At 34.9% G+C, this 23,020-nt stretch overlaps 1 protein-coding gene across 1 annotated transcript in view; it reads left to right on the plus strand.

Annotated features, from left to right (window-relative positions):
- The window catches only part of SCN7A (sodium voltage-gated channel alpha subunit 7), a 74,804-nt gene extending 52,204 nt beyond the window's left edge, over positions 1-22,600 (plus strand). The window contains exons 17-24 of the mRNA XM_032755492.2: positions 3,442-3,615; positions 5,579-5,686; positions 9,844-10,122; positions 13,302-13,355; positions 13,741-13,878; positions 16,109-16,213; positions 16,498-16,768; positions 19,777-22,600. Of these exons, the coding sequence (XP_032611383.1) occupies positions 3,442-3,615; positions 5,579-5,686; positions 9,844-10,122; positions 13,302-13,355; positions 13,741-13,878; positions 16,109-16,213; positions 16,498-16,768; positions 19,777-20,843 (2,196 nt within the window). The 3' untranslated portion in view covers positions 20,844-22,600. The remainder of the gene's footprint in view (positions 1-3,441; positions 3,616-5,578; positions 5,687-9,843; positions 10,123-13,301; positions 13,356-13,740; positions 13,879-16,108; positions 16,214-16,497; positions 16,769-19,776) is intronic.
- The last annotated feature ends 420 nt before the right edge of the window (positions 22,601-23,020 follow it).

Raw genomic sequence — 23,020 nt, forward strand, 5'->3', positions numbered from 1 at the left:
TGCCTATATTTTTAAAATAAATTTTATGTTATTTACCACACATATTGAAAACTCTCCATGGGTGTGCAGCAGGAATGATTTTCACAATGTGAATGCACGTTTGTGACTTAGATTGAGAAACAGAACATTACCAGGATGCCAGAACAACACTCTTCCCCCTCAGTTACTTCCCTACTCCACAAGGGTAGCCAGCATGTGGACTTCAACTGCCATAGATTAGTTTTATCCATTTCAGACTTAATAAAAATAGATTCAAACTGTGTGTTACTTTTGTATTTCTTCTTCCTCTCATTTTGTTACAGCATCCCACTTCCTCATAATGATCAGGTCAATTATCCTTGCTGGTATAGTAACTTCTTTCTTTCTTACTAGTTAACTGGTACAAGAAGTCAAAAATTGAGCAAATGACATCTAAGCTTGAATTTTAGTAGGAGACATACTATGTCTCCTCATGCCCTATTCTGGGAGCAAAGACCCCAGAGTCCACCTATCCTAAGGTTGAGAGAATGGGAAACACAAATACCCTCTAGTGGGCTTGCCAGATCCTCCATACTATGCCTTTCTCCATCACAGATTCTGCTAGCATCATGGATCTTCATATGGCTCAAATGGAAAGGCTGCTTAGAATATACTCAACCTATTTTAGTATCTTTTGTTGCATCAGATTCTACTGAAAAATAGCAATCTTCTGCATCACCTGATAATGCATCTTTGGATCAATATTCCCAAGTGTGAAATTTTGCTTTCAAATCCTAAAGAGGCCTACCAGGCATTGTTACCTCTTTCTTAGAGTCGGAGGCACACAAGTCTCTCTAAAGCATCTAGAGAACTTACCATTTCTTGTTCATCAGGTCTGATTAACCTGATATCATCAATATAATGAATCAATATGATGTTAACTCCTGTGGTCCTGGAGTTAACTGTGACCCCCATATCAACACATTATTCCTTTTATCCAGCTTCATATTCTATCCCCTTTGATCCAGCCTGTGGTAGGCTGATAAATGGTCCTCAAATATGTCCAGGACATAATCCCCAGAACCTTTCAATGTTAACTTATATGGCAAAAGGGTCTTCACAGATCTGATCAAGTTAAAGATGTTGAGACAGGGAGATTATTCTGAATTTTCTAGCTGAGCCCAATATAATCACAATGGTTCCTGCAAAAGAGATACTGGAGGAGTTGGAGTCAGAAAAGAAGGTGATGTGAGGATAGAAGCAGAGATTGGGGTGTTGTCCTTTGAAGATAGAAGAATGCACCACAGGCCAAAGTGTATAAGCAGTCACTAGAAACTGAAAAAGGAAGGAACTGAGACCCCTCAGAGCCACCAAAAGGAACTAGCCTTCTCATCACCTCGATTTTAGCCCAGTGATTTCTGACATCAAGAATGAGAGTATATAGAGTTGTGTTGTTTTTAAGCCACTAAATTTGTGGTAATCTGTTACAGTCACAATAGGAAACTAATAAGCAGCCCTCTCTAGATCCACTCCCAGGAAAGCTCCTCCATTTCCTGCTAGTACATGTTTCTAGGTCCTGCATAGGTACCAGGTTTTCTGGTATATAATCCTTCTCCTTCCTTAGCAATCTTAGTACTTCCCAGGCCACTGTATGAAGATAGTTGTCTCTATTTATACATCAGGTGGCCAGGAGAAGAGGTAGAGGTAGACCTTAAAGAGTTTTTAAAAGACACCTACCCTATGTAGGCCTCTTCATAATCCTCAAGAAAGACTCAATTCAGCTTGATCTTATGGGGAGGCTCTGGAGTCCAGACTGTACCACACAATTTCACCTTGAGTGACTCAAGGCAGCTGGCATTTATATCTCTATTCCGCTCAGCCGTTGATTGTGCTGGGTCCGTCTAGGAGTGGAAACATTGCCTCTCAGGTGGGGTGGCTCTTGTTTAGCAGAAGCAGTTCTCCAGAGAGGGCTTCAGTTGTGTGTAATCAAGCAACACTCGGTTGCTGTGGAATAGATACGCCAGTAAAGGAGTTCTTGGTGGGCAACTCCAGCATCTACTACGGTGTTCAACATGTACTTGAAAAGCATGTGTCATATGATGTAGCTAGGTGCAATTATAGTTTGTTATTTCCATTGTTCCCATCTACAATGGGAGCCTTAGTGATATAGCAAAGATGTTTTTCTTTGATTGGCTATAGATATAATGTGTTAAATCATCCCACTATGATTGTTTTTTTTCTAAATCTTCTTTTAGTGTCATCAGTTTTGCTTTATATATTTTGATGACCCATTATTTTGGACATACAGATGTACACTTGTAGTAGCGATCCCCCCATTATTATGAACTATCTTATGTATCTTGCCTAATTTGATACTAGCTTTATTTTTATTAGAATTTACATGTTAAATCTTTTTGTTCTGAACATATTCCTGACCTTCTTTCTACAATTAGGGCCCATCTGCTCTTTATTGATACAGCAGCTCTGTGACGCCTTTAAAAGCAAATGCTTTTTAAACTTTGTACTGTTTCTCTGGTTCTTTGCAGCAGGATCATTGGTCTGGTGAAATCTATTCTACCCATGCTAATTGAAGTGGAGGCTTTTGTACATCTTTTTATTATATTTTGCATTATGTACCTGAATAATTGAAAAATAAATACATTTAACAAAATACAATTTTTAAGAACTTTATATTTATAATCTTTATGGACTCGTTTGCACCATAATTGGTTCAATTAAAAGTCATAAAATCTATTGTTATTTTGTATTTACTTCCATTTAACAATAGGTTTTAAGAATCACATCATTCTTTATATGAGATTATTTTAATCCTTGCTTGCTTTTTGTCCTTTTAGGTATATTGATATATTGAAAGTCTGCCTGCCTGTTTTCAGTGCTAAAATATTTATGAAATCGCTTTCAATGACATGATCAGATTTTACATATTCCCAGGTCAAACTAAGGTTGACATTAAAACTGAGAAGCTTTGGAGAAACAATTATAGTTTTAATTAATCTTCAGTGTTTCAACTGGTTTACCTGATAGCCTTAGGGATTTCTAAAGACATTTTAAAAACATATCTGTTTCTGTATGAGTAAGTGGCATATATCTGTGAGTTGGCTACCTGGAATTACATATAAGATCCATGTCAAATGTGACTAAAGGTTTTGTCTTTTATGTTTAGTTTGATTAACTGATTTTGGAGGGGATTTTTGGATCGTTATTTAAAACAATTATGAAGCCAGGTTCAGCCTATGTAAGAACTAGTTCTGGGATCAATTAATGATGTCTGGCATAGGCATGGGGTCAAATAATATTTATAGATTATGTCAATAAATACAAGCATAGTGAACCAGTCCTGGAGCCTACAATCTCTGACAGTGCTCACCATATGCCTATTAGAGACAAAATTTTGTTCCCTTCTATGTCAAAAGCGTTTTTAGAAATTACCTGTACACCTAATCCTTATTTTTTTACCCACAGGCTTTTGAAGATATATATATTGATCAGAGAAAGACAATTAAAATTTTATTAGAATATGCTGACATGATCTTTACTTACATCTTCATTCTGGAAATGCTTCTAAAATGGATGGCATATGGTTTTAAGGCCTATTTCTCTAATGGCTGGTACAGGCTGGACTTCGTGGTTGTTATTGTATGTATTTTAAAGAAAATATAAAAGGCTATTTGATTTACTTTTTCTTCCTCACTCTTACCCTTTCACTTCCTGTCAATTTATTATATCTTTCCTTTCCCTCTCTCTCTACATTGTTGGTACATGACACCTTTCTTAGTTTGTAATATTTAACATCTATCATTTTCTTCTCATTCCAAAATTTTAAAAGTTCAACACTTTATTCCTAGGTTATTATAATAATCACCTTGAATTTACTGTTAACCATGTAAGTTTGTTGCACAGTATCTTGATGATATCAGCACCCTAAAATCTTTAATTTCTTCTGTTGGCTTAACTCTTAATCATATATCACAATTAGACTACTTATGATGTTCACAAGTGTGGGGCTGATCCAATCTCCCCAAATTTCTCACTTAGATCTCTGCAATATATTCCAAAGTGGTGTCCCTGCTTCTGCCCTGCATACCTTCATTCTGTTTTCCACATAGCAACCAGAGTAACTGCTGTGAAATGGAAGTCAGCTCATGTCACTTCTCTTGAAACCTTATGATAAACACCCATCTCATTCAGGGTAAAATCAACAATCTTTGCAATCAATGCTCTACAAGTATCTGTGTAATCCAAACATATTCCCTGCTGTGCTCCCTTTCCCCTGTCCAGGTCTATTTACTGATCCACCAGCATCAGCCTTCATGGAGCACTTCAGATATGCCAAGATTATTTTCATCTTAGTGCCTGTGCACTTATTTTTCCTTCCAGCTGGAACCTTGGCTGGCATTGATGCTTTAGCCAAAATGAAACCTTTGAAGGTCTTTCCTTACAACACTATTTAAACTGCAACCACAACCACTCCAATACTCTCTTTCTCCATCTCCATACCCCTTATTAATATTGTACCATTTGTTCATTTATTTTGTTTATTGTCTGTTTTCTCCCACTAAGTTATAAGTTCCATTAGGGTAGAATTTTTTCTTGGTTTTCTTCCCTCCTTTAAGTCCTGTGCCTAGAACAATTTCTGTCATATTAGAAGGTTCTCAGTATTTTTGTTGAATGAATGAATGGCTCTCTATTCTATAAACAATGATAGAAGCTCCCCAATCTACAATTAATGATTTAAAATAGCTGACCTCTCTTTTCTAAGTTCGCTCTTTCAAATTAGCCTTCTGCTCTAGCCAAATCATACTATGCCTGCAACTCGCCTTCCTGTTTCCTAGTCATTGTTCTGTGTCCAGATTCCTTCATGCTTATGAAAATAATACCCAAACTTCAAAGCCTACTTCAAGGCTGTCTCTTTAGTAAAGGGTAAAAAGAAGAAATTTTTCATAATGTTGACTTGAAAATGTAGAAAAATCTGAAGATATTAATAAAAGTTAATCTTAGCTTTACCACCTTAGTATTTGTGAACATTTATTAACCTTTAATATATTTACTTTTAAAGATTACCTTAGTATCTGGTTATGCTTTTTTGTAATGTGTGTGCTTTTGACTTAACAATATTCATATCTTCCTTGATGCCTATCCCCTGAAAGCCTATCATGTATATTGTCTTAACCATATTTGTATATGAATGCATTTGTAAATATATTTCTTATTTTGTTTTAATGAATATACTGCATATGATTACTGTATTACAAGTAATTATGAAACTGATTCTTAATCTAATTTCAAACAAAAAAGATATGTCATTGATCATAAAGAGTATAAAATATACAACTTTTATTTATTTCACTAAAATATGTTCCTTATTACCAGAAAACAGTTTAATTTTATCTTTTTAAAGTGATTTTAACACTGAACAATTTTCTTATAACTTTCTGTAAGTCATTATTAATGTATTTTGAAATATATGTAAAAATAATTCACAAATTTACTGGTAAGCTTTTATTGTATATATCTGTTGTAACAAATGCAACATTTATTTTACATGTTATTTTGATTAATATGGAATCCTATTCACTTTTTTTTAAAAAAAAATATATAGGTATTTTGTCTTAGCTTAATAGGCAAAACTCGGGAAGAACTAAAACCACTTATTTCCATGAAATTCCTTCGGCCCCTCAGAGTTCTATCTCAATTTGAAAGAATGAAGGTAAGAGATAAGTTTCTAAGCTAATCTACCGATTTTTATTTGGAATTTCTAAATTTGCACAAATTGGGAAGCTTTGTTTTCTTCTCGTTTGTACCTTTGACAGTATTAATACAACAAAAACTTTGTTTCATTGCTTAGAAATAGAAAGGAATTGGTACGTTTATTAAAATTCTAGGTTCTTATTCCTCATAAAGTATAAAAATCAATACAGACAAGTAAAAGAAACTAGTATTTGAGACAGAAAATATAGTTTTAAAAATATATTTCTACCCCATATACATATGCATATTACCGCAGTTGTCTCCATTTTAAAAATACAATTGTCAGAAAATGAAACTTGGGTCAGTTAACAAACTTTAAAATTATACAAACATTGTATACCCTAAGTGGTTACTCACTGAATGAAAGAAAAGTTTGAATTTTAAGATAAATTTACTTTTTTAATGTCACAATCACAAGCGATGATTTCTTACCTGTCCTGTCCTCATCACTCACATGTTAAAACCTCTTCTGAACAATGTAAAGAAAATAGATTGAATATTATAAAATGGCCGGTGTTCAATCTTTCATACCTGAAATGGAAATCCCATAATAGAAAAAAATGGAGTCTATGACCACTACAAGTAGTATTAAGTATGTAGCTATACAGTGACCCATTGTATACAGAAATGGGAGAACAGGTTCAAATGTACCTTTTATTTTATAATACATTTATGTGTTTTTGCATTTTTATTTACATAGATTTTTTTCATATCAGTCTGCCACTTTACTACCTAATATCACATATTCATTGCTATGGTAGAATCTAGTGAGAAAATTATTAATGTTTAACCTTTATCTTTATCCCTATAGTTTATGTATTATGTGTTACATTTAAACTATTATTAATTAAGAAACCTTAACACTTAAACTCTTTCCACTTGGTAAAAAGTGGATGTTTATTTTTCTCTCAAAATTTGAGTGATTATTATAAATACAAACAAATATAAATAATTTAAAATATGTATTGTATTTAAAAATAATTTCAGAAATTTTAATAATTTCACTTTTATATGATTGTGTAAAGTACTTAAGTACATTAATTATATTTGTATATGTATACTTAGTCCATGATTCATGATAATATTCTTGTAATTTATACAAATGTGTCGTTGACTCATTATAATAGTACTTAGGCCTTATCTGTTTCTTAAATACATTTGATTATTTGTGTTGGGAAATTAATATTTTGATTATTTAGTAAATACATAAAAATTCCAAATGTGGCAAAATTCCAATTATATACCTCAGAAAAAAAAATCTAAAATAGTAATTGTAACATGTAATAAGAAACAGACTTCATTAACCATATCATGAAGATCCACAAGGTGGTGATATTGCCCAGTACTTTTAAACCAAAATAAGGTGGAAAATAAGCTGAAAATAAGGTGGTTGAATGGTTCAATAAGATTGAAGTTAAAATGACAAAACAGCCTAGGCACGGTGGCTTACACCTGTAATCCTGGCAATTTGAGAGACCGAGGCGAGCAGATCACTTGAGCTCAAGAGTTTGAGACCAGCCCGGGTAACATAGTGAGACCCTGTCTCTACAAAAAATACAAAAATTAGCCAGGTGTGGTGTGTGCACCTGTAGTCCCAGCTACTTGAGATGCTGAGATGAGATGAGGTAAGAGGATCACCTGAGCCTAGGAGGTTGAGGCTGCAGTGAGCCGAGATTGCTCCACTGCACTCCAGACTGGGTGACAGAGTGAGACTGTCTCAAAAAAAAAAAAAAAAGCCACATTTCCAGTATAAATACAGTTTAGTGATAGGAAAACATTATAGAATATTTTAACATGTAAACTACAGAGGGCCTATTTACTCAAAATACACACGTGCACACACACACACACACACACACACACACACACCCCTAAGTAAATATATAACTAAAATAAACAAACTCTTTTTTATTTTCAAAAAATGGGATAATACCAGTTCTTTTTCCTAATAAGTTTAGACATATAGGGAGGAAAAAAAAGTAACAAAATCAGCAAGTTGTCTGCCCCAATTTAGAGAAAAGCAGGAAGAGATTTGCCAGGGAAACTGTCAGAAATTAGGCCCTGTACCATTCAATGCTGTACATTCATTAGAATGGCAATGAGACAATGGCTGTGGACAATTCAAGGTCAGGAAAACTGTAGCCATGCTTAGGTCAAAGTCAGGTTCAGACCTGAAGCCTCATCTCAACCTCTGGAAGTTCTGTAAATTATCACTGAAGATATATCATTGAGTATATTAGGAAGCTACATGCTTACAAAATTAATGATTTGTGTTAATAAGTTTAAGGTCTTAGGTGCTGACTACTTTTCAAATATATGTGTCAACTACATCCACTCTTTTTATTCTTTATATGTGGATTTTCTAAAAGACATGGCATTTTTCTTCAGCAGAACCATTAATGGACCTTTCAAATTTAAAAGTATTAACGAAAGATCTGTGATCTAGTTTTAGAAATAAAAGTGTTAGTGAAATCATAGTTATAAGCCTAAATATTAATTCAAAGATAGACAACTATGGAACATAAGCAAGAATATGCAGGCAAAAGAATTAGTGTCTAGTAATGGCTGAAGGAAGGAAAGGTTAGAATGGTAGAAAACAGAATCAATGGTGCCTTAGGAAGAAAGTGAAAGAAGGTCAGGAGAGGGAAATCAAAAGTGTAAAGTTAAGAGAGGCCAGGCACAGTGGTTCACACCTGTAATCCCATCACTTTGGGAGGCGGAGGTGGGTGGATCACCTGAGGTCAGGAGTTCAAGACCAACCTGACCAACATGGTGAAACCCCGTCTCTACTAAAAAAAAAAAAAAAAAAAAAAAAAAATTAGCCTGGCAGGGTGGCGTGTGCCTGTAATGTCAGCTACTCCAGAGGCTGAGGCAGGAGAGGGTTCAACCGCTTGAACCCGAGAGGCAGAGATTGCAGTGAGCCAAGATCGGGCCATTGTACACAAGAGCAAAACTTAGTCTCAAAAAATAAAATAAAATAAATAAAAAAATATAAAAAAGCTAAGAGAAAAATAAGTAGTGGAAATAGTAAAACTATTATTATATTAGATATAGCAACTCATTTGCATTTGCCGTAGCAGCTTCAGTGGAGTAATGAGAATACAATTCTGATTTGAATTTTAAAGAGTGAAGTCAGTTGAGGAAATAATGACAGTGATTATAGATTATTGCTGGTATTCAAGTTTAGGTGGTGGATTCATCTCCCAAGCTTCCTACTCTGGAGTGACTCACCAGTGACACCAAATGGTTCAGTGAGGATTGCATCTTTGTGAAGTACAGCAACCTATTTAATTTCCTGAGGCAATCTCTTCCCTTGGCTTCATTGACAGTACAATCTATTGGTCTTCTGATTCCTCTGACTACTCTTTCACATATTATATTTCACTTAAAATATATAATATATGTATTTTTTAAGATAATCTCATACATACATATGGGGTCAATTATCTTGAATGATCATTTCTGGCACGATACAGGAAATCAATAAGCATATATACATATATATATTAAGCTGGCAAAATAATGATTTATTCTGGTATTTGTACTAATTAGCTCTGTTGCCATTTAATGATTTTTTAGTACAAACATTTTAAGAATATCTAGATTTGAATGTATTTTCTTTTTTGGTGGGGGGATGGAGTCTGGCTCTGTAGCCCAGCCTGGAGCTCAGTGGCACTATCTGCTCACTACAAGCTCTGCCACCTGGCTTCAAGCGATTCTCCTGCCTCAGCCTCCCAAGTAGCTGGGACTACAGGTGCCCGCCACCACACCTGGCTAATTTTTTGTATTTTTAGTAGAGAAGGGGTTTCACCGTGTTAGCCAGGATGGTCTCGATCTCCTGACCTGGTGATCCGCCCGTCTCAGCCTCCCAAAGTGCTGGGATTACAGGCATGAGCCACCATGCCCAGCCCGATTTGAATGTATTTTCTAAAGAAAAACTGAATTGCTATTTAGGTTATTCCAGTACCAGCATGTGGGCTGTTAAATCTTTAGATATGGCCTTTTAAGGTTTTTTTAAAAATATGTCATTATATCAATTAGTATTTTTCAAACTGATCAAAAACTAAAACAGTTTCAGATTTCTTATCTAAAGTTTACATTTTTTCTATATACCAGGTGGTTGTGAGAGCTTTGATCAAAACAACCTTACCGACTTTGAATGTGTTTCTTGTCTGCCTGATGATCTGGCTGATTTTTGGTATCATGGGAGTAGACTTATTTGCTGGCAGATTCTATGAATGCATTGACCCAACAAGTGGAGAAAGGTTTCCTTCATCTGAAGTCATGAATAGGAGTCAGTGTGAAAGCCTTCTGTTTAATGAATCCATGCCATGGGAAAATGCAAAAATGAACTTTGATAATGTTGGAAATGGTTTCCTTTCTCTGCTTCAAGTAGTAAGTACACTTTTGACTTTTCCTTATTAATTATATATTCATCCATATTGTAGGTTGAATGTAAAGGACAAAATGTGGGTGATTAATACATTTGGTTATAAAATATTTTAGCAATTAGTAGATAAATGTAATGGGACATAATAACTATCCGGGGAACCCGCTCCAAATATTTCAATGTAGGTTCTTTCTATTTTCCGTAAGTGTCAGCCAGCTGAGAAATAAAGAGAAAGAGTACAAAGAGAGGAATTTTACAGCTGGGCTGCCAGGGGTGACATCACATACTGTTAGGACTGTGATGCCCACCTGAGCCTTAAAACCAGCAAGTTTTTATTAAGGATTTCAAAAGGGGAGGGGGTGTACGAACAGGGAGTAGGTCACATGCTTCAAGGGGCAAAAAGCAGAGCAAAGATCACATGCTTCTGAGGAAACAGGACAAGAGCAAAATCACAACTCCTGATAAGGGTCTATGTTCAGCGGTGCACATATTGTCTTGATAAACACCTTAACAGAAAACAGGGTTTGAGAGCAGAGAACCTGTCTGACCAAAAATTTACCGAGTTTCCCAATCCTAGTAAGCCTGAGGGTACTGCAGGAGACCAGGGCGTATCTCAGTCCTTATCTCAACCGCATAGGACAGACATTCCCAGACTAGCTGTTTATAGACCTCCCCCCAGGAATGAATTCCTTTCCCAGAGTATTAATATCAATATTCCTTGCTAGGAAAAGAATTTAGTGATATCTTCCCTACATCCGTTTATAAGCTCTCTGCAAGAAGAAAAATATGGCTCCTTTTGCCCAAGCCCGCAGGCAGTCAGAACTTATGGTTGTCTTCCCTTGTTCCCTAAAAATCGCTGTTATTCTGTTCTTTTTCAAGGTGCACTGATTTCATATTGTTCAAACACACATGTTTTACAATCAATCTGTACAGTTAACACAATTATCACAGTGGTCCTGAGGTTATGTACATCCTCAGTTTACGAAGATAACAGGATTAAGAGATCAAAGTAAGACAGGCATAAGAAATAATAAAAGTATTAATTTGGGAACTGATAAACGTCCATATTAAAATGAAATCTTCACAATTTATGTTCCTCTGCCATGGCTCCAGCAGGTCCCTCCATTTGGGGTCCCTGACTTCCTGCAACATACAACACTAGGCTCATTTAAAGAGATAGGCCAGGTGCGGTGGCTCACGCCTGTAATCCCAGCACTTTGGGAAACCGAGGTGGGCAGATCATGAGGTCAAGAGATCAAGACCATCCTAGCCAACATGGTGAAACCCCATCTCTACTAAAAATACAAAAATTAGCTGGGCGTGGTGGCACATACCTGTAGTCCCAGATACATGGGAGGCCGAGGCAGGAGAATCCCTTGAACCTGGAAGGCGGAGCCGAGATCATGCCACTGCACTCCAGCCTGGTGACAAAGTGTGACACTCTCTCAAAAAAAAAAAGAAAAAAGAGACAAAAGTTAAATACTGTCTCTGCCCCATTGGATGAAGGAAGTGGAGATGCAAGTAAATTTAACAGAGGAAATACAGATACTGGCCCAAACTATTTCTACCACCACTGATCAGATTATAGGGTAATGTATTAGTCAGGGTCCCCTAGAGGGACAAAACTAATAGGATATATATATCCAATTATATATTATCCTATATAATAATATATATTTTATATATATCCTATTATATATAATATATCCTACTATATATTATCCTATATAATAATATATATTCTATGTAATATATATATTCTATATATATTTTGTGTGTGTGTGTGTGTGTGTATATATATATATAGTGGCAGAGATGAAGTAAGCTCGTGTATCTATGTCTATTCCCACTGTGAACATATGGTGAGCTCACACAGTGAATCCCAGGAAGCCAATTGATATTATAGCCCAGACCATGCCCATGTACCCAAATGGTTCTTTTTTTCTGGAATAATATGTTACGATGTGAGAGATTATTCCGAAGCCTGGTAAGATGAGGATATAGACTTTGGGGTGACCGAAAAATCAGAATAGGTGCCGATATAGGATAGGAGATATATATATATATATCCTATTAGTTCAGTCCCTCTAGGGAACCCTGACTAATACATTACCCCATAACTTGATCAGTGGTGGTAAAAGTAGTTTGGGCCAGTATCTGTATTTCCTGTGTTAAATTTACTTGCATCTCTACTTCCTTCATATATAGATATAGATATAGATATAGATATAGATATAGATATAGATATAGATAGATATAGATATAGATGTAGATATAGATATAGATATATTTACATATATATAAGTTATATATATATACACACACAGACACATATATATATATAAAGGGGAGTTTATTAAGTATTAACTTACATGATCAGTGATCACAGGGTCTCACAATAGGCTGTCTGCAAGCTTGAGGAGCAAGGAGAGCCAGTCCGAGTCTCAAAACTGAAGAACTTGGAGTCCAATGTTTGAGGGCAGGAAGCATCCAGCACGGGAGAAAAAATATAGGCTGGGAGGCTAGGCCAGTCTCGCCTTTTCCCATTTTCCTGCCTGCTTTATATTTGCTGGCAGCTGATTAGATTGTGTCCACCAGATTAAAGGTGGGTCTGTCTTCCCCAGCCCACTGGCTCAAATGTTAATCTTCTTTGGCAACACCCTCACAGACACACCCAGGATCAATACTTTGCATCCTTCAATCCAATCAAATTGACACTCAGTATTAACCATCACAGGTAATAATTCTTTGGTCCAACCCAAGTCACTACTTTTTATCTCTTTAGCATTTTGAGGAACTGCTACTCAGTGACTCAATATCTAGCAGATGTGAAGAGTTGAACAATTCCTTTTATGTCTCTCACAGAAAAGCACATGTATAGCAGCTACAAGTCACCATGATGCATTACGCATGTATTTATTTACCATTTATATATCTGTTTCTCTATTTATCTTTTTCTAGTCATACTATCTTCAAATATTTTGTTATTAACTACAAATAAACTAAGTACTTGAAATAGTTGTTAACAGACAATATAATAATGAAAATGTTAAGGATCCCAATTACACAGTATATGGAAGTGTGGCAAGCCTATGTCAAATGTTTCAGTGCACTAATAAGAGATTGAGATTTTACTTTTTATTTGCCAGTAAGCATAAATTTTAAATGCGTGTCGTTTTTACAGGCAACATTTAATGGATGGATCACTATTATGAATTCAGCAATTGATTCTGTTGCTGTAAGTATAATATCATTTTAAAGCCATTGTTAGGATACAAGCAAAGTCATTTTTGCAATTCGAGCACAGGACACCAGTAATAATAAATAGAAATCAAATGCAGTTCAGATTGGATATTTCATTGGCAATGAAATTCTTCCAGGGTTATTATATACAATGATTGAGGCCCCATAGGTCCATTTGCAAGATTACCAGACTTTGCAACAATGATTAAATGAATGAAATGAACTTTAACATTCATACAAATCAATGATATCCTTTTACCAAAGAGCAAAAAAGAAAACATTTTCTTAGGTAGCATTGTTGGGTTTTCTTGTCATAAATTGTTTTATAAAACTTGTTTTAAAAAGCCAATATCAATAGTTTGCTTATTTTAAACTTCTAGGTAAATACACAGCCTCATTTTGAAGTCAACATCTACATGTATTGTTACTTTATCAACTTTATTATATTTGGAGTATTTCTCCCTCTGAGTATGCTGATTACTGTTATTACTGATAATTTCAACAAGCATAAAATAAAGATAAGTATAAATATTATTTGTTTATCCAATGTCTGATAAAATCAGGCATATACATAAATATATAAATGCCCTGCTTCAAATAATTGGCTTTGGATTCAGCTTAATGTCATTTTTATTTGACATGTATCTTAAAAAATCATGATTAATGTTCCTACACATTGATGAACATTGCCAAAATGTTCATCTTTACATTGACTTCTAAATCCAAAATATGTACTACACAGTCAAGTTTAAAAGTTAAACATTACAAGTGTCTGTGTAAAAATTACAAGTGTTTTAAAAATAATGATGTGCTGAAAAATAAATACTGTAAGTAAAATTTTCTATCTTCACAAATATGTGAAGAGTTCCAGAAAAAAACACTCTTTTACTCTCTGTTATATTTAAAGCCTTCACAGTCAGCCAGCATGGACATCTTTCAAAGTTAGAGTAGTTCTTTCTGCTAGAAGTAGAGAGAGTCATAAATCCTAACTGGGTGGCCTAAGTAGGAGTGCTTGAACCCAATAAGACAGAGCTCAGAGACAGAATTGAATAACTACAGTTTCATGCCATTTCTAAAAAGCGACTTCCTTCAGGGCCTCCACAAACGCAAAGGACCAAAAAGACATCTAAGTCAAGTTATTTTACACAGGCACCTAATCTCTTTTGGGAAGCCTTCCAAAAAAGTCAAAGGAAAGAATTGTTTAATTTTGAAATTTTATCTTCAGCCATGTAATCAAACTTTAGCCATGTGTAAAATCTGGTACAGTAGACCCTCCTTATCCAAGGGGACTGTGTTCCAAGACCTCCAGTGGATGCCTGAAACCGCAGAGTAGTACCTAACCTGATTGCTGTAAATCAGAACATGTTTCTGTTCACATTCAGATGCTTTTTCCGTGACTAAGACTTATCATGCACTGTGGCCATTTGCAGTTTGAAGTACAACAGCAAATCAAGCATACGTTTATTTTTCATTCTTCACAATTTCATGGACAGAAGATTCATTCATACCAGATTTAGCAACCTCAGCATATATATATTTTTTTCCTTTCCTTAAGTCAAGCACTTTCACCTTTTCTCTTAAAGGAAGCACTTTGCAGCGTCTTTTTGGCATATTCAAATGCCAGCATCACTTCTCTTGCATTTTGGGGGTTATCATTAATTAAAATATGGATTACTTGAACACAATCACTGCGATAACAGAGATAGCTGCAAAGTGACTAATGTGTGGATGGCATAGACTGAATGGGTGTGCTGGACAAAGGGATAATTCACATCCCAGTCTCCACAGAGCAGGATGACACAAGATTTCATCACACAACTCAGACCCACATGAAATTTAAAATGTATTAACTATTTATTTTTAGGATTTTTCATGTAATAATTTCCAACTGTGGTTGACCATGGCTAACTGATACTGTGCAAGGTGAGACTTCAGATAAGGGGGGACTACTGTACATCACTCTTGAGTTTCCACCAGTGAAATAGGAGTAGAGAGCTGAGTGATCAAATGTGATTCTGATTGGATGCTTCAGCTTTCTACGAATATCAACCCTGTAGGATAACATACTAGGATTTGCTTCTAGGCTTCGAATTGGTGTCTGCTGTCAATTTAAGTGACCAGGTCCTGATTTAGAGCAGTAACAATTCCTAATTCTTAGGACATGACATTATTCACTTCACATATATTACATAAGATAATGAAATTAGCACTAGAAACACAGAAATGAGTAAGCCCTCAAACGTGCTATGAAGAAGCAAGCGCAAGGTACTTTTGGAGTAATAGTAAAAAAAAATCTTCTGATAGTATTTGAAAAATAAAGCAATATATAGTCATATAAAAATGATCCCATATGATCATTTCTGTTTACTTCTGCTTATTAAAAATACAAATCAACTTTTCCTTTAGCTATTGAGCTCAACCTTTCTTAGTAAATATTTCAAGATATCACCTGCTGTTTCTCCTTTGCCCTCTTTTACAACCCTGTGTGAAAATAGAGTTGACACTCTCCTAGGAGAGTGCACTTAGAGATTACTGAATTTCTCTCACTATCGGCATGTATTCTGTATGTACTTTTTATGGATTTTGGGGCAGAAAGTCAGACATGTTCAAACATGATTTCATTCACTGCAGTTAAGCCTTCTTTTAGAAGATTAAATCAATAATTGCCAAGTCTTTAAAATGCATATTAACATAAGGGAAAATTTGGATTAAGTGTGATTTTAATATGTTTTTCTTTCCTTTCTTTACCTGGGAGGCTCAAATATCTTTATAACGGTTAAACAGAGAAAACAGTACCGCAGGCTGAAGAAGATAATGTATGAGGATTCTCAAAGACCAGTACCTCGCCCATTAGTAAGAAAATGTCTAGATTTTTTGAAACTTCAATGGAGGTGTTCTTTATATATTCTCTTTTAAAGCCTTAACAAATGCTTTTGACAAAATTTTTGTGTCCTCTGACAAAGCTTTTCGTGGTCATTTTGTTTGTTTGTTTTAACTATATGTTATAGTTTGGCAAAAATTTAGGTTCACACTTATTCTTATTTATTTTGGGAAGAAAGTTGTAGCATATAAAAGACCATATATATGTATATGTATCCTATTAATAAGACTATTACACCTGTTGATTTTACCCACAGAACAAGCTCCAAGGATTCATTTTTGATGTGGTAACAAGCCAAGTTTTTAATGTCATTGTCATGGTTCTTATATGTTTCCAAGCAATTGCCATGATGATAGACACTGATGTTCAGAGTCTACAAATGTCCATTGCTCTCTACTGGATTAACTCAATTTTTGTTATGCTATATACTATGGAATGTATACTGAAGCTCATCGCTTTCCGTTGTTTTTATTTCACCATTGCGTGGAACATTTTTGATTTTATGGTCGTTATTTTCTCCATCACAGGTAAGATTTTGTTTAGTCAAATTTTTACTGATAATAATATCAATTCAAGCAAGCTCTTACAGTAAATATCTCATGAAATATAGTCTCCTAATAAGCAAAACAGGTAGAGAGCTTTTTTTATTTCCAACAGGAATGCTTCACATTTGTAATCATATATGTACCACCCATGCCTAATAGAGATAAGATGTTCAAAAATATTTCTAATAACATAGACTTTGCATATAAGCCACCAGGTGAATGTTTAGTCACCCATTCATTCTATAATATACATTAATTTTCTAGATGACACTAGAAAGATCTTTATGTCTTAGAATGATGTAACCTTTCAAGTTCGCTATTATTTCCTTCCCTCTAATCTCTAAAACTATTTACAACTTATACAACATTAGAGTTTCAGGCTTTAACAAATTTGTTGCTTGTTTTCTCTTACTTTGGAGATCTCTCTCTTATTTAATAAATACACTTGATAATTCTCTTTGTGAATAAAAACTGTGTTATATGCAAAAAATTCAGTAGTAAACAAGGTAAGTATTTCTGTGTACACATAGCTTAGAGTCTATTAAAGGATATAGATAATTAAACAGTACATTTTAATATGTGCTATTAAGGTTATGGTAGGGAAGTCACAGGGTGCTGCAGCAGCACAGCAGAAGGAGGTCACCTAATCAGTAAGTAGAGGTCAGAGAAAACTTTATGGAAGACGTGAAATCTAATTAGAGACTTTTCAGATAAGGAGGCAGCCAAGCAAAGAATTTAGTGTCAAAGAGTTTCAGGCAGAGAGAAGTTTGCCTGTTTCCGCATAACACACATATTAGGATGTAAGTTCCATGAGAGTAGGAAAAATATTTAAGTTTACTGCATCAAGCAGTATTCTATGTATTGAGTAGTAGAAAATGTAGATAAACTGTTTGCCCAGACATGCTTCCAAATATTCACTCATTCAGTTGATAGTGGAAACAATGCAACTAACTACTGAAAAAAACCATAAGAAGCTTCAGAAAAGAAGAAGCTATCAGAAAAACTGATAGAAAAGTACATGAAGACAAGAGGGAGCTGATAGGAACAAGGCAGAGGAATGATGGAATTAGAGTCCTATGAGACCGAAGGGGACTTCATGAGAGAACTGGAAGGAAAAGCAATTGCAGTCAGAGAGAAAGCAGTTTGAATTTGAAGCTTCAGAAGGCAAGGTATCCTGGGTCCAGAATGTGATTATAAATGTGAATTTATAAAATGATGGAGAAGAGTGTAATAAATTTAGAAGACCAAAGACAGAAACTGGTTTTTAAATAGATTGTTGATGGTAGGTGCTAAGGTGAAATGAGAGACAGTGAGTCAATTATTGAAGTCTTCAATGAATATGAATGAAGAATGAGTAGGCTATAGAGCCAAGGAATGGTAGGAAATGATATAGCTGAATGGCATGATCCACAAAGTGTCAAAAACCTCTTTTATTTTTTTCTTTATAAAAATAATAGGAAGGAAAAGTGACCAGAAATCACATAGGAAAGAAAGAAAGATACATATTTTTTCTTTCTAACCTGGGGAAAGTGGAGTGGGGAAGAATGAGCTCCCTGTATTTGAGAGGGTTGCAAGGGAAATAGAGTCTTCAAGATAGAGACAGATTTAGCCATCATCCTCTGCAAACTGAAACAGGGACAGAAATCCAAACACCACATATTCTCATTCATAAGTGGGAGTTGAACAATGAGAACACATGGACACAGAGAGGGGAACAGCACACACTAGGACTTGTTGGAGGGTGGGGCGTGACGGGAAGGAACTTAGAGGACTGGTCGATAGGTGCAGCAAACCACCATGGCACATGTATACCTATGTAACAAACCTGCATGTTCTGCACATGTATCCTGGTGGTTTTTTTTAGAAGAAATAAAGAAAAACAAAAATTAAAAAAAGAAATTACCCCCAAAAAAGAGACTGGGTTAAAAAAAATTAGTGACGAGAATGTAGAGGAATTTATTCACAATTTAGTGATACTTCCTGCATAATGAAAAAGTTTGGAAGGTTGAAGGGAAATGAGAATTTGGGTCAGAGTATAAGATTCACTAAAGCACTATAGAGATAGGGTATTGATAGGATAGAACATCAGAGAGAAATGTCATCTTAGGCAGAGACCAAGTTTAACAAAAATGTGAGACATGATTCCTCCAGATTCAATAAACCTACCATATCACTTAGAAGCCTCGTGGGATTCTTTCTTCCACTACCTTCTCAACTCAAAATAAACTACATTCTGTCTAATACTTCCAGAGAACATCTCTTATACCTTTAATGAATTATGATTTTACCTTGTTTTATAGTTCTTGTGTTAATCACTGCCATGCTTCCCTCATCTAACTACCACAGCTACAAAAATGTTATAAACAAAGACTTATTTATTCAATTCATATTTAAAGTTCCTGGAGCCCCAGTACTATTTATGAAATAAAGAAATTAAATTACAATCTGTGAATCACTGAGTGCCAGACATTTCTGTAATTATATTTATCAATTAGGTCTTTCTGCCTTATAGTTATTTTAAATGTCTATCACTAGTTTGTAAATTATAAGGTTCCTGAAGACAGAAATTCATGTCATTCATCTTTGCATATTGTTGTGATATATTTATTGGGTATTCAATAAAGGTTGCATGGAACTAAATTTCTTGATCCAATAGCAATAAAAAAATTATGACTATTGTCCTGCATTATAGAATCAGGTCATCTGTAATTCCAGAACTACTTGGTCTATAATACTCTTAGATGATGTTACAGAAAAATAATCTTCCAAATATAGCTGGATACCCTGATCATTGATACAATTGGTGTTTGGCTGACACAAACTTTCAACATGCTAACTGTTAAATGAGAATGCTTAGTAAAATGGAAGGGATCAATAAAGGATTAATAAAACATAGGGAAAAACAATTAAGTGTAAAATAATTTATAGTCCTCAAAATACAATTGTGTTTGAATAATTGTATAGCCTGCTTTATCTTTTCCCACCCCCAGGTCTATGTCTGCCTGCGACAGTAGGATCCTACCTTGTGCCTCCTTCACTTGTGCAACTGATACTTCTTTCACGGATCATTCACATGCTGCGTCTTGGAAAAGGACCAAAGGTGTTTCATAATCTGATGCTTCCTTTGATGCTGTCCCTCCCAGCATTATTGAACATCATTCTTCTCATCTTCCTGGTCATGTTCATCTATGCCATATTTGGAATGTACAATTTTGCCTATGTTAAAAAAGAAGCTGGAATTAATGATGTGTCTAATTTTGAAACCTTTGGCAGCAGTATGCTCTGTCTTTTTCAAGTTGCAATATTTGCTGGTTGGGATGGGATGCTTGATGCCATTTTCAACAGTAAACGGTCTGACTGTGATCCTGATAAAATTAACCCTGGGACTCAAGTTAGAGGAGATTGTGGGAACCCCTCTGTTGGGATTTTTTATTTTGTCAGTTATATCCTCATATCATGGCTGATCATTGTAAATATGTATATTGTTGTTGTCATGGAGTTTTTAAATATTGCTTCTAAGAAGAAAAACAAGACCTTGAGTGAAGATGATTTTAGGAAATTCTTTCAGGTGTGGAAAAGGTTTGATCCTGATAGGACCCAGTACATAGACTCTAGCAAGCTTTCAGATTTTGCAGCTGCTCTTGAACCTCCTCTTTTCATGGCAAAACCAAACAAGGGCCAGCTCATTGCTTTGGACCTCCCCATGGCTGTTGGGGACAGAATTCATTGCCTTGATATCTTACTTGCTTTTACAAGGAGAGTTATGGGTCAAGATGTGAGGATGGAGAAAGTTCTTTCAGAAATAGAATCAGGGTTTTTGTTGGCCAACCCTTTTAAGATCACATATGAGCCAATTACGACTACTTTGAAACGAAAACAAGAGGCAGTTTCAGCAACCATCATTCAACGTGCTTATAAAAATTACCGCTTGAGGCGAAATGACAAAAATACGTCAGATACTCATAGGATAGATGGTGATAGAGATGTTCACACTACTAAAGAAGGTGCCTATTTTGACAAAGCTAAGGAAAAGTCACCTATTCAAAGCCAGATCTAATCCCACTTACCACCTCTTTGCATATTTCTTCACACGTCTGAAAAATGTTGAAAGCCTAAGCCAGGAATAAAAGAAGAGATAATAATCAGTTCTTTACAACTGATGGTAATTAAGCTTGTATTCACAAGACTTCATGCCAAATTCACTTTTTAGCATTATATCTAACAAATCAAGAGAATCCTTAATATTGCTGCGGTGAGTTTAAAGCGGGTTAAAGTGGCCATTTGACAATCTCATGTTTGTTTTCTCTACATGGTGTATATGATGTGTGCCCTCTAGGGAATGAAGGGAAGTGGTGATAGAGATCAGCAGCAGCAGGGGCTTTCTTTTATATTTTATGTATAATTTAATGGGCTTCAAGTCACCACTATTAAGACTTACAAATAAGCCAATACTTTCCTGATGTGGGATGGTGAAATGCTACCGGCCATTAAATCATAAACTTGCCTAGACAAATGCTAATTGGAAGAAGGGAGAGAGCAGTTCTTTAGAAAGTGCCTTTGAGATCAACCTCAGAGATTCTTGGGCTGATTAAAACCGCATTTGAAAAAGATTGGTTGAAGCTCTGTGTTTATTTCTGTATGTTCTTGTTTTCCTTTCATTTGGAACTGGGAATGAATAGGATATCATTGTGCTCAAGCTCCTGGTTTCTCATCTCTGGCTAGTTCCACCTAAGCCCTGGCTCTTAAGCAGGGCAGATTTGTAAAATAAGAAGCGTAAAGGAGAGTTATAGCCTAATTTTTTTGCATTTTCTTCTCATTTACACCTATTTCTTAAAAAAGTATACATTTACTAAAATGATGTAATAGGTAATATGTTAATAGACTCAAGCTTTACCTTATGAAATTGATGTACTTTTACCAGTTATTTCTAATGTAACATTGAATATATAAGATCTGACAAATGTATGTTTAAATATGAATTAGAAGAGTTGAGAGCTACCATTATGTACAGGGATTCTCATAGTGTCTTGACTCTTAATTGGAAAGTTGTGGCAACTTTAAAGTACTTTTTACTGTACGTTACAATTCTTTATAACTTAGAGAAAGACAATGGTCACTCAAACTATGAGAACTATGAATTAGGAGATAAAAGTTTAAATTTGTTGTTTTATAACATGTACAAGTGAGTTCTCCCTTATATATTTACGTTTTCAAGTTTTTTAATCTCATCATGTACATCAATACTCTATAAAATGTTTTATATTCAAAGAACTGTAAAATCCTAAACATTAGTTTTCACTATTGAAATTATTTTTTAAAGATAGGCATAAATAGTTGTCCTTTGACTTATTCATACAAATATAGTCATTTACTTCCATGCAGTTTGAGATTCTGAGAGTTATTCCAACTATATGAAGATTGATTTCAATGTGCCTGCTAAGTCCTAAAAGATTCAGAAAGAAAATTTATATATTATTGATTTAAATGTCATCCTTTAAATATGTTGTATAACATTCAATATAATTTATGTATCAGTGATTGTATTTTATTCTGAATGCATGATCTCAAGCCTTAACTATTATCATCTTTTTCTGCCCCTCAGAAATTGAATAACCTAACCAAGATGCCTTCAGGGGATGCCCTAAGTAAATGTAATTTCAGGGTTGTTTTTTTGTTTTGTTTTGTTTTGTTTTGTTTTGTTTTGTTTCCTCTCTAAGTGTTCCTTCCCTTTCTCCTCCTGCTGTCCATCATGTTATGGGGACCGGTGAGGAACCAGTGTTAGCTTGGTGACAATGTGACAGCTGGTGCTTTATCTAAGCTTCTCCGTTTTCTATTTCTTGGGAACGCTTTATTGTGGAAACTGCTTCAGATACTTAAACTGAATCATAACTTGCTTCTGTAAATTGCATAAAGACAACAAACTGATTTTAGTTTGAAAAGTATATTTTACTTGTAAACCTTGTTTGCCAGTTACCTTCCGAAAGCTGTGTAAAGAGTTATTTTTAACCAAGTCTTAATATATGTTACTTTTTAGATACTATAGAAAATAATAAATATAACTCGTAAACCACATTAAGCTATGTTTGTTTTTAATTTGATAAATCACGTTGGCAACTTTGTGTAGTATACTTTTTAAAAATAAGCTTTACATTAAAGTTTGTTAATTCAGGCTTAAAACTGGAAACAGTTGTGCTTTCTTTAGACCACATAATTTTGTCAAATGCATTTTAGTAA

This window comes from Hylobates moloch, unplaced genomic scaffold (assembly GCF_009828535.3).
Source record: "Hylobates moloch isolate HMO894 unplaced genomic scaffold, HMol_V3 SCAFFOLD_1, whole genome shotgun sequence".
Taxonomy (NCBI): Eukaryota; Metazoa; Chordata; class Mammalia; order Primates; family Hylobatidae; genus Hylobates; species Hylobates moloch.